Raw genomic sequence first — 12,502 nt, 5'->3', positions numbered from 1 at the left:
TACTATATAAATACTACATAAAGTACTATATAAATAATACATAAACTACTATATAAATACTACATAAAGTACTATATAAAGTACTATATAAATACTACATAAAGTACTACATAAATACTATATAAAGTACTATATAAATACTACATAAAGTACTATATAAATAATACATAAACTACTATATAAATACTACATAAAGTACTATATAAAGTACTATATAAATCTAATAATTATCGGCGTGGCTCAGAGGCAGAGCGGGTCGTTCCTTAATTGGAAGGTTGTGGGTTCGATCCCCAGCTCCTGGTGCCACATGTCTCCCGATGCCGTGCATTGGTGCCGTTGCTGTGCATTGGTGTATGAATGTTAGTTTCTGTTCAATGGACTTTGCCATCACTGAGTGAATGTGTGTGAAAGGGTGAATGTGGCACATAGTGTAAAAGCGCTTTGAGTGGTCGGAAGACTAGAAAGGCGCTATACAAGTACAGGTCCATTTACATAAAGTACTATATAAATACTACATGAAGTACTATAGAAATAATCCATAAATACTACATAACGTACTATATAAATATTACATAAAGTACTATATAAATACTACATAAAGTACTACATAAAGTACTAAAAAACTACAGAAGTACTATAAAAAACCATAAATACTACATAACGTACTATATAAATATTACATAAAATACAATATAAATACTACATAAAGTACTACATAAAGTACTATATAAATACTACATGAAGTACTATAGAAATAATCCATAAATACTACATAACGTACTATATAAATATTACATAAAGTACTATATAAATACTACATAAAGTACTATATAAATACTACATAAAGTACTATATAAATAATATATAAGTACTACATAAGTACTAGCTGGAATAGAAACACTGTCTGGGCCGTGAATGTACAAATATTATTAATGTTAGTAATGAATTAATATATAATCAATATGACACAAGCAGCTTTTATTCAGGGCAGTTTTTATATGAGTGACAGTCACAGATATCTCTGATTGTCTTTCTTTTACATTTATGACATTGTAATTAATAAAGTTACATTAATTAATCGTTTACCTTTAAATACGTTCCAGGCTCGTTATCTACAGTCACATTGATTGATCACATTAACTAGAAATGATCAGTTCGGGACATAATCTCTATGAGCGCCACCCGCAGGCTGCACTTCTCATTCTGTCCTCGGGGGGCGCTGCACGAATCATCTACAGTCCCACTGCAGGGCGGCCATCTTTGAAGTCTTTACGCCTCTGTGGGGGACTCGTCGTCGCTTCCGTAGACCACACCCTTCAGGTAGGCTCGTTTAAACTCCTCAAACACCATGTCGTCTGATTCGCTGAGACACACGGAGGGGAGGGGCTGATTAGACAGCTCGTTAACTCCGCCCACACTTGCTCCTCCTGAGCTCACTCACACGTGAGATACACAGGTGAGGCAGACAGGTGAGACAGACAACTTTTAATAAGAGACTTTATGAATGTAACAAACTGTTAATGAGTAAATGATGGATGTTGCACCTCCCTCCCACTGTTGTTGTTGTTGTTGTAATAATAATAATAACCATATATTTTTAGTAATATATTATTATTATTATATCTAATAATCATTATTATAAATATATATTATAATAATAATAATATGATCATTTATATTATATAGAATATAGTAAAAGAGATCTTACCCCTCTTTGGCTGCAGTGCAGTGGAGTTCAGACACAAGAAAATATAAACATAAATATACAAATATATACAAACAAATATATATATATATATATATGTATTTATATAACATCAGATCACATATCAATTAGTGCTGTCAGTTTAATGCGTTATTAACAGCGTTAACGCAAACCCATTTTAACGGCGTCAATTTTTTTATCGCAAGATTAACGCCTAGCTCACTTTATAGTTTTTTCACATGCTGTTGCAACAACTAGTAACGTTAGAAAAACTACAACACCACACCGGATCTAGCTAGACCGGAAACAAAACAACAGGCACCCCACACACACTTGTTTAAGAGTAGTAGACGTTACGTTTTGAGTGGATGGCGAGCGCGAGACGCCGAAATGGATGAATTCCTTGTTGTCTGAAAATGTCAACAGGCTTGTCTGTTTGAGTAACTGGCTCAAAGCAAAGAAGTAGTAGGCTTTCCTTTTATTGGTAACCGTTACTGTTCATTCTTTCTGAAATAAGAGGCTGGGTTGAGCCTCTGGTGAATAAAGAGCAGTAGCCTGACTGCTATGTTCAAAGCAAACTTGAGAAAAGTATTAAGCCATGGTTTAACTGCACTATAGGCTGAGTCCTAGTTTACCTTACATGTGCACTTTGTAATTTTATTTTGTATCGCCCTGTTTTGATCCCTTAGAAAGGGCTGTTGAAGGGGCTGTTTGTGTGACAAAGTATTTTTTCACCCTTTTATTGATGGACAGTGTTACATTGTGTGAGAGATTATTTGCTCCAAGTGAGACTGTTAATGTGATATTGAACACTACAGTATATGCCAATGTTGTTTTCAATAAAAACATTTGCACAACGCAAGCCGATCCACTTTTCCATGTTGATAAGAGCATTGAAATGAGAAAAAATAATGGGACAAAAAGAAATCAAGGGACATTTAGAATAGATAAAAATGTGCGATTAATTGCAAGTTAACTATGACATTAATGCGATTAATCGCGATTAAATATTTTAATCGTTTGACAGCACTAATATCAATACAACCTGTTCTCACTCAATCAATATCAGACTGAACATATGAATGGAAGTTATAATAAAAAACAATAATATTCCTACACATCTACAGGAGGGTTAAAGCGCTTCAGGTTCAGGTCTGGAGGAGGATTATGGATCACTGAGGGTCCACACAGACGCGTGTGTGTGTGTGTGTGTGTGTGTGTGTGTGTGTGTGTGTGTGTGTGTGAATGTGTATTGATCAGCAGTAATTAATCTGTTAATCTTCAGGATGTGACTCAAGTTGTTGTTGAGCTGATTGACTGCAGTCAGCGATATACAGCAAGCTGCTTACACACACACACACACACACACAGCTTCTGATTTGTCAGCAGGGAAGTAAAGAAACCCAGAGGAAGAGGAGGAAGACCTGTACCTGGTTCAGGGTTAGAATGCATCAGCTTGAAAGGAAGCTCCAATGACACTTCACTGTAAGACAGACACACAGACAGACAGACAGACAGACAGACAGACAGAGAGAGACAGGCAGGCAGGCAGACAGACAGACAACAGACAGACAGGCAGACAGACAGGCAGGCAGGCAGACAGACAGACAAGCAGACAGACAGGCAGACAGACAGACAGACAGACAGGCAGACAGACAGACATTCAGACAGACAGGCAGTCAGGCAGACAGGCAGGCAGACAGGCAGACAGACAGTTGTTACCTGGATCCGATGGTGCTGTCAGTGACAGAGAACAGAGACGTGATGAGTTCAGGAACAACTGATGAACTTTTATTGTCTCATAAATAAAAACAGTGATGTCACTAAACTGTCAAATGAGACTGATTATAGATCAATATATTATTATTGTTATTATTATTATTATCGGGTTCCTGTTGGAACAATAACTCTTTCATTACTAACAAACAGGAAGTCAGTCAGCTGAGCTCCCAGAATGCAGAGCGGTTCACACTCACCCAGAGGCGATCATCCTCACTATGACCTTATAGGAGACGAGCATCCCCTGGACCTCCTTCAGCACCTCCTGCTTCACTCTGAGACACAGAGACACAAAGACACAAAGAGACAAAGTAGTCTTTGTTAGAGATATATTATCATCTTGTCTGTGTCTCTCAGTGTGTCTGTGTGTCTCAGTGTCTCTCAGTGTGTCTGTGTCTCTCAGTGTCTCTCAGTGTGTCTGTGTGTCTCAGTGTCTCTCAGTGTGTCTGTGTCTCTCAGTGTCTCTCAGTGTGTCTGTGTCTCTCAGTGTGTCTCAGTGTCTCTCAGTGTCTCTCAGTGTGTCTGTGTCTCTCAGTGTCTCTCAGTGTGTCTGTGTGTCTCAGTGTGTCTCAGTGTCTCTCAGTGTGTCTGTGTCTCTCAGTGTCTCTCAGTGTCTCTCAGTGTGTCTGTGTGTCTCAGTGTCTCTCAGTGTGTCTGTGTGTCTCAGTGTCTCTCAGTGTGTCTGTGTCTCTCAGTGTCTCTCAGTGTGTCTGTGTGTCTCAGTGTCTCTCAGTGTCTCTCAGTGTGTCTGTGTGTCTCAGTGTCTTTCAGTGTCTCTCAGTGTGTCTGTGTCTCTCAGTGTGTCTGTGTGTCTCAGTGTCTCTCAGTGTGTCTGTGTGTCTCAGTGTCTTTCAGTGTCTCTCAGTGTGTCTGTGTCTCTCAGTGTGTCTGTGTGTCTCTCAGTGTCTCTCAGTGTGTCTGTGTCTCTCAGTGTCTCTCAGTGTGTCTGTGTCTCTCAGTGTCTCTCAGTTTGTCTGTGTGTCTCAGTGTCTCTCTGTGTGTCTCAGTGTCTCTCAGTGTCTCTCAGTGTGTCTGTGTGTCTCAGTGTCTCTCAGTGTGTCTGTGTCTCTCAGTGTCTCTCAGTGTGTCTGTGTGTCTCAGTGTCTCTCAGTGTGTCTGTGTGTCTCAGTGTCTCTCAGTGTGTCTGTGTGTCTCAGTGTCTCTCAGTGTGTCTGTGTCTCTCAGTGTCTCTCAGTGTGTCTGTGTCTCTCAGTGTGTCTCAGTGTCTCTCAGTGTCTCTCAGTGTGTCTGTGTCTCTCAGTGTCTCTCAGTGTGTCTGTGTGTCTCAGTGTGTCTCAGTGTCTCTCAGTGTGTCTGTGTCTCTCAGTGTCTCTCAGTGTCTCTCAGTGTGTCTGTGTGTCTCAGTGTCTCTCAGTGTGTCTGTGTGTCTCAGTGTCTCTCAGTGTGTCTGTGTCTCTCAGTGTCTCTCAGTGTGTCTGTGTGTCTCAGTGTCTCTCAGTGTCTCTCAGTGTGTCTGTGTGTCTCAGTGTCTCTCAGTGTGTCTGTGTCTCTCAGTGTGTCTCAGTGTCTCTCAGTGTGTCTGTGTGTCTCAGTGTCTTTCAGTGTCTCTCAGTGTGTCTGTGTCTCTCAGTGTGTCTGTGTGTCTCTCAGTGTCTCTCAGTGTGTCTGTGTCTCTCAGTGTCTCTCAGTGTGTCTGTGTCTCTCAGTGTCTCTCAGTTTGTCTGTGTGTCTCAGTGTCTCTCTGTGTGTCTCAGTGTCTCTCAGTGTCTCTCAGTGTGTCTGTGTGTCTCAGTGTCTCTCAGTGTGTCTCAGTGTGTCTGTGTCTCTCAGTGTGTCTGTGTGTCTCAGTGTGTCTCAGTGTGTCTCAGTGTCTCTCAGTGTGTCTGTGTGTCTCAGTGTGTCTCAGTGTCTCTCAGTGTCTCTCAGTGTGTCTGTGTCTCTCAGTGTCTCTCAGTGTGTCTGTGTGTCTCAGTGTCTCTCAGTGTGTCTGTGTCTCAGTGTCTCTCAGTGTCTCTCAGTGTGTCTGTGTGTCTCAGTGTCGTTCAGTGTCTCTCAGTGTGTCTGTGTCTCTCAGTGTGTCTCAGTGTCTCTCAGTGTGTCTGTGTCTCTCAGTGTCTCTCCGTTTGTCTGTGTGTCTCATTGTCTCTCTGTGTGTCTCAGTGTCTCTCAGTGTGTCTCAGTGTCTCTCAGTGTCTCTCAGTGTGTCTGTGTGTCTCAGTGTCTCTCAGTGTGTCTGTGTGTCTCAGTGTCTCTCAGTGTGTCCGTGTGTCTCAGTGTGTCTCAGTGTGTCTCAGTGTGTCTGTGTGTCTCAGTGTGTCTCAGTATCTTTCATTGTCTCTCAGTGTGTCTGTGTCTCTCAGTGTCTCTCAGTGTGTCTGTGTGTCTCAGTGTCTCTCAGTGTCTCTCAGTGTGTCTCAGTGTCTCTCAGTGTGTCTGTGTGTCTCAGTGTCTCTCAGTGTGTCCGTGTGTCTCAGTGTGTCTCAGTGTGTCTCAGTGTGTCTGTGTGTCTCAGTGTGTCTCAGTGTCTCTCAGTATCTTTCATTGTCTCTCAGTGTGTCTGTGTCTCTCAGTGTCTCTCAGTGTGTCTGTGTGTCTCAGTGTCTCTCAGTGTCTCTCAGTGTGTCTGTGTGTCTCAGTGTCTCTCGGTGTCTCTCAGTGTGTCTGTGTGTCTCAGTGTCGTTCAGTGTCTCTCAGTGTGTCTGTGTCTCTCAGTGTGTCTCAGTGTGTCTCAGTGTCTCTCAGTGTGTCTGTGTCTCTCAGTGTCTCTCAGTTTGTCTGTGTGTCTCAGTGTCTCTCTGTGTGTCTCAGTGTCTCTCAGTGTGTCTCAGTGTCTCTCAGTGTCTCTCAGTGTGTCTCAGTGTCTCTCAGTGTGTCCGTGTGTCTCAGTGTGTCTCAGTGTGTCTGTGTGTCTCAGTGTGTCTCAGTGTCTCTCAGTATCTTTCATTGTCTCTCAGTGTGTCTGTGTGTCTCAGTGTCGTTCAGTGTCTCTCAGTGTGTCTGTGTCTCTCAGTGTGTCTTAGTGTCTCTCAGTGTCTCTCAGTGTGTCTGTGTCTCTCAGTGTCTCTCTGTGTGTCTCAGTGTCTCTCAGTGTGTCTCAGTGTCTCTCAGTTTGTCTGTGTGTCTCAGTGTCTCTCAGTGTGTCTGTGTGTCTCAGTGTCTCTCAGTGTGTCCGTGTGTCTCAGTGTGTCTCAGTGTCTCTCAGTGTGTCTGTGTGTCTCAGTGTCTCTCAGTGTGTCCGTGTGTCTCAGTGTGTCTCAGTGTGTCTGTGTGTCTCAGTGTGTCTCAGTGTCTCTCAGTATCTTTCATTGTCTTTCAGTGTGTCTGTGTCTCTCAGTGTCTCTCAGTGTGTCTCTGTGTGTCTGTGTGTCTCAGTGTCGTTCAGTGTCTCTCAGTGTGTCTGTGTCTCTCAGTGTGTCTTAGTGTCTCTCAGTGTCTCTCAGTGTCTCTCAGTGTCTCTGTGTCTCTCAGTGTCTCTCTGTGTGTCTCAGTGTCTCTCAGTGTGTCTCAGTGTCTCTCAGTATCTTTCATTGTCTCTCAGTGTGTCTGTGTGTCTCAGTGTCGTTCAGTGTCTCTCAGTGTGTCTGTGTCTCTCAGTGTGTCTTAGTGTCTCTCAGTGTCTCTCAGTGTGTCTGTGTGTCTCTCAGTGTCTCTCTGTGTGTCTCAGTGTCTCTCAGTGTGTCTCAGTGTCTCTCAGTTTGTCTGTGTGTCTCAGTGTCTCTCTGTGTGTCTCAGTGTCTCTCAGTGTGTCTGTGTGTCTCAGTGTCTCTCAGTGTGTCCGTGTGTCTCAGTGTGTCTCAGTGTCTCTCAGTGTGTCTGTGTGTCTCAGTGTCTCTCAGTGTGTCCGTGTGTCTCAGTGTGTCTCAGTGTGTCTGTGTGTCTCAGTGTGTCTCAGTGTCTCTCAGTATCTTTCATTGTCTTTCAGTGTGTCTGTGTCTCTCAGTGTCTCTCAGTGTGTCTCTGTGTGTCTCACATGCTAGATGAAGCCAGATTAGTGTCTTCGTGTTTGAGTCGTCCGTCCAGAGCGAGTCCTCTCCTGTCCTTGTTGTGAGCCAGCAGAGGATACAGAGTGTAGTCCTTCTTCAGACTGGTTCCAGAGGGGACGGAGTCACTGCAGAGACACAGATTCAGATTATGTCCTCACTACGTCTTCTCAGACTGAACTGAAAACTGTTAACTGCAGTTTCTACTAACGAGCTGCACAGTTTGGTTCCAAACATATACATTATATATAATGTATATAATGTGCAAACAGTATATATGTACATTATATATACTGTATATAATATATATACATATAATATATATATATATACTGTATATAATGTACATACAGTATATATGTACATTATATATAATGTGCCACTATATACATTATATTTGCACATTATATATAATGTATATAATATATTTATACAGTATAGACAGTATATACAGTATGTACATTAGACATAATGTATGTAACCATAATGTTGGACTCACCTGGTCTCCTCTTTGGCCACTGATTTGACGTACTTGTCGTTGGAGTAAAGAACAATGTTGGTCACCTGTTCAACTAAACACATCATTGATCAGAAAGTTAATATAAGTTATTGATCATCAATAACTGATTTACACGTCATCAATAACTGATCTATATGATCTATCATCAATAAGTGATCAGAAGAATAAGCACCTGACACACTGATGTCTTTGATGTTCCTGCTGGACGAGTTGGTGATTTCTACAGTGACTGGGATGGGTTCTCCGTGGTAGAACGTCTGCAGACAGACAGGCAGACAGACACATTTAACAAAACAAAGTAACAACAAACAGGAAAATAATTCTGCTGGGTGAAACCATTGACAGTTTCTATAATAATAGTTTATATAACAGTGTGTTAAAGCTGCATTCTCTCTAACAGCCAGCAGGGGGCAGCTCCACTCTGATAGTATTGAGTCTGAAGTTGATTGATGAGCACAGTAAACAGTTTCCTGATGAGTTCCTGGTCTCAGTCTCTAGTTTCAGTCTTCTTCCATACAGCATGATGTTCATTTAGTAACTGATGGTCCCATTTAGAGTAAAACAGACCATAAAGCAGGGTATGCTTTAGGGCGGGGCTACCTTGTGATTGACAGCTCATTCTCAGTGAGTCCGTCCAGCTCAATGCACCAAACTCAGATCAAACTGTCAAACAGTGCTGATCAGATATGGATCCAGATTCTGTTGTTGACTATTTCTCTCCTCAAATCTGTTCACAAACACATTTTAATGTTTATCTGGAATACCAGATCCTGTGTGAGCAGGAGAGACGCCATTTTTTCCAAACCAAGAGCAGCCAATGAGAGCAGCTCAACTCGCTGTACGTGACCTCTGCTGGCTGCTTAACACCAACATGGAGACGACTATGTCTGTCTGTCTGTCTGTCTGTCTGTGTGTCTCACCTCTTTGGGCAGACTCAGTTTGAGGTGCAGAGGCTTTTCAGACATCAGGAACTCAAAGGTAGTTTCTGCTACTGGAACCAGTTTACTGTTCTCTGGACTGAACTGGATCTTACGAATGGTAAGACGAACTGAACTCCTGCACAAACACAACAAATGTATAATTTATATATCAAACATAATATATATCATAGATCATAAATTATCATATGAAAGGATAATGAAACGGTACAATAATAATACTACTAATACAACTACTACTAATATTAATATAAAGTCTGTTGGTGAACTCACTGTTTGTTGATCTTCTCGTCCTGATTTTCACAACAGAAAGCTTTAACCTCAAACTCCACTGCACATTTCTGTCAGACAGACACATATAAACACACTCGGCATGGTACGAAATGTGGGCCATCCCGGGAATATTTTAATCTACATAACAAACTGGATCAGAGCAGGTCGACCTACAACCCAGGTTGGGTGGGTTCAAGTCGACTTACTAGAAAATATCAGGGGTCAATAAATCAATGAATCAATAAATCTAACCTTTTAACACAGAATAGAACTTTATGCTGATGATGTCACTCTTTTGCAGTTTCCTTTTCTTGTCACAAGATTCATGTGAACAGAGTGAAATATGACACTGACACTATTCAACATTTCAGTCCTCAGCCAGTATGATATAAACAGACTGATGATGTATATTATTTATATATAAATATATTTACATTATAAGTAACAGACAGATGATGACATGATGATGGACTCACCTTTCCTACATCAGAGGGTCCAGGCTGTAGAGCAATAGAACACGGCAGGTTGTCTGGAAACTGGAACACAAACACAAACTTATTGTAATGAAAAGGAATGAATCATCATCACCATTAGAGGTTCTGTCTAGGACCCTGATCTGGGGCCTCTCCAGGGCCCTGTTCTGGGTCTTGTGCAAGGGCCTGTACAACCGATGGATTGATGGTTAATGTGGACTCACCTCAAAGAAGAAGGGGAAAGCGTTGTCTCCCAGCTTGTGGAGCAGTTTCTGCTGGACCTTGGTGTGAGTCAGCTTCTCTTTGTCCTGCAGCTCGGGGTAAACCTGCCGGGTCACCACGAACAGGTCCCTCCTAAAGGCTACACCCATCACGTCCATGTCCTGACGGCCATACCGGAAGGTACAGGACAGCATCACATAGACTGAGGACACATAAAAACGTCACCAACAGTCTTAGAAGAATTACTGGAACCAGTTTAACAGCATTTTAATGAATGTAAATGTTCAGCTCCACACAGTGGTGGAACAAATGCTTAAGTTCACAATGTACAAATGCTGCAGTACAAGTATTTAGAGTTTACTGAAACCTTAAGAACTTGCAGTACCACTAAAGACCAGCTGGATCCACAAAATCTTAGACTGTATTTGAGACTCTTGCATAAAGGTCAGACTATCCATATATATAAAGATGGCATGACAGCTCTCCAACAGAGAGACTCTCTCTGTCTCCCCCTGGTGGCTGACTGCAGTATCATTCATATGCCTCCATGTTAGCAGATGGGACAAACCAAAACATTAAAAAGTCAAATAAATGTTTCCCAAAGATGGTTTCTGTGATATTAGGCCGTTCTTATTACGCTGACGTTTGTTCAAATGTTAATTTTTATCATCAGTTTGGTTTTAATTATAATTATAATAATAACAGTCAATATACTGACCTTTCTTTCCTTTGAGCTGCCCCTGGTCGATCACAATAACTCCATCTGAAAGACAGAGAGACAAAATGTCCCTGAACCTCAAACATTAAAGGAACATCACAACAGGGTCAATGGAGAGCATGGACAACAGTTTGATCAAAAATGAACTTATTAAAACCTTTTATTGACAATGGTTCTTCCACTGCAGTGGTTCCCAACCAGGGGGTCGGGACCCCCACTAAAGGTCACCAAACCTTCACAGGTGGTTGGGTAGCCTTCTTAAATTTAATGGGTTAAGAAAACCTTAAAAATATACACAGTAGGCCCGTATCTCACTTAAGGTATACAGCATAAACAAGAAGCTAATAGAACAATGGCCAAGCATCAGACATAAACCTGATCTTTCAAAGGATTTTCTGGGTTCAATTTGAACTCACCAACTGGATCAACAAAGTCACAGTGATCCACAAAGTCTCTCTTGGCCATGTAGACCGCCACCTGAAACACAGAGGGTTCAGGGTTCAGTGCCTTGCTCCAGGGTCCGTCAGTGGTGGGACAGTCTCTGCTGGACTTACCAACTTGTCTTTGGAGACCTTCTTAAAGACGACGTGTTTAGGACTCATGGTGACTGACTGAGGTCCCGACCAGATCTTTGATAATTCACACTTGACTCTGTAATTAATTAATCAATCAATCAATCAATCAATCAATCAGTCAGTCAGTCAGTCAGTCAATCTTATTGTTTACAACTGAAATTATCTGATTGTTTGTTTGTTGTCAAACAACAATCATATGTTCAACCAGACCCCATACATAGTTTTTAAGTGAATCCTACAGATGGAGGATCACAGTTCTTTATTCTTTTGTTACAATGAATTCATATCATCATGTAATTTGTCATATTGTAATATATAAAGCGCCCAATAGTGGTGCTGTAATTAAGGGCCAAGCATCCAGTTTTTTAAAGGTCACACCCCCTCACACTGTAAGTCCGACTGATTTGAAAAAATGGCTGAGAGCATAAACTGACATAAGCCAACAACCACTGGACAGATCATCATAAAACTCACAGGATGTCCATATAAGGACCTGAAACATGTTGACATAGACCAGTAGGGGGCGTTGCACATGTACAAACACTGACTAGTATGAATCACGTGCATCTGTGTTGAACCCAGAATGACCTCTTGTGGATTTATTAATTGATTCATGTTTGCCTTTGATCCTAATTTAAAGTAAGACTTTTCAGATGATATTAATTACATGAATAATGTTGAGAAGAAATAAGTTGACATTCTACTATGATGGCTGTTTCTCACATATCTTTCACATTCATGTTAAATATGTTGGTATGGAACAAATACAGTCTGTTATTGTCCAACAAACTGAAATTAAAAAGTTATTTTCAAGTCAAACTGATTTGTTTTACCAACTGGATCATTTTTAAAAATGCCAAACCTTGGTGATTATTGATCAAAGAGTAACTTATAGGCTGTCATAAATCAATAATAAAGCAGTAAACAAACAAACAAACAAACAAACAAACAAACAAACAGGGACTGACCTGAGAGCAGCAGTGATGTGTTGAGCAGCTTTCTGACAGCTGATCAGACCCAGAGCTGAATTTATAAGAGACGCACACACAGCGTGGTCAGCATGCTGATCATTATACACACAGATAATCTCTGCAGCCACGTTTCACTGTCCTCATGGACACAATGAAAGCTGGTCACGATCCCTCATTACTACTATAGGACAATCTGTATCAGTAATTATTATCATTATTATTATTATTATTATTATTATAGGACAATCTGTATCAGTAATTATTATTATAGGACAATCTGTATCAGTAATTATTATTATAGGACAATCTGTATCAGTAATTATTATTATTATTATAGGACAATCTGTATCAGTAATTATTATTATAAAACAATTTAGACAATATAGG

The 12,502-nt window shown here is 41.1% G+C and overlaps 1 protein-coding gene across 2 annotated transcripts; it reads right to left on the bottom strand.

Moving 5' to 3' along the window:
• Positions 1-963: 963 nt before the first annotated feature.
• Positions 964-12,195, bottom strand: LOC127362802 (S-arrestin-like). 2 transcript variants are annotated; one of them, XM_051399044.1, is made up of 16 exons: positions 12,113-12,195; positions 11,124-11,220; positions 10,986-11,046; positions 10,570-10,614; positions 9,854-10,053; positions 9,633-9,692; positions 9,157-9,224; positions 8,866-9,001; positions 8,118-8,202; positions 7,925-7,997; positions 7,416-7,553; positions 3,682-3,759; positions 3,428-3,442; positions 3,136-3,188; positions 1,709-1,718; positions 964-1,363 (listed from the first exon to the last, which is right to left on the bottom strand). In XM_051399044.1, exons 2-16 carry the CDS (start codon positions 11,169-11,171, stop codon positions 1,270-1,272), a joined length of 1,164 nt encoding a protein of 387 aa, XP_051255004.1. In that variant the 5' UTR covers positions 11,172-11,220; positions 12,113-12,195; the 3' UTR covers positions 964-1,269. The 2 variants fall into 2 exon arrangements, 1 of the variants encoding a protein (XP_051255004.1); XR_007884569.1 differs by having other exon boundaries at positions 1,709-3,188.
• Positions 12,196-12,502: the final 307 nt, after the last annotated feature.

Source organism: Dicentrarchus labrax, unplaced genomic scaffold (genome assembly GCF_905237075.1).
Source record: "Dicentrarchus labrax unplaced genomic scaffold, dlabrax2021, whole genome shotgun sequence".
In the NCBI taxonomy this organism is placed as follows: domain Eukaryota; kingdom Metazoa; phylum Chordata; class Actinopteri; family Moronidae; genus Dicentrarchus; species Dicentrarchus labrax.
The sequence above is the reverse complement of the archived record's forward strand: the minus strand, read 5'-3'. Positions and strand labels throughout refer to the sequence as shown.

Bases quoted from the DNA above. Each gene is read 5' to 3' on its own strand.
- LOC127362802 (XM_051399044.1), bottom strand. From the start codon at position 11,171: ATGAGTCCTAAACACGTCGTCTTTAAGAAGGTCTCCAAAGACAAGTTG. The intron at 10,615-10,985 runs GTGAGTTCAAAT...TCTGTCTTTCAG, and splicing joins TGACTTTGTTGATCCAGTTG to ATGGAGTTATTGTGATCGAC. The intron at 10,054-10,569 runs GTCAGTATATTG...ATGTGTCCTCAG, and splicing joins GCAGCTCAAAGGAAAGAAAG to TCTATGTGATGCTGTCCTGT.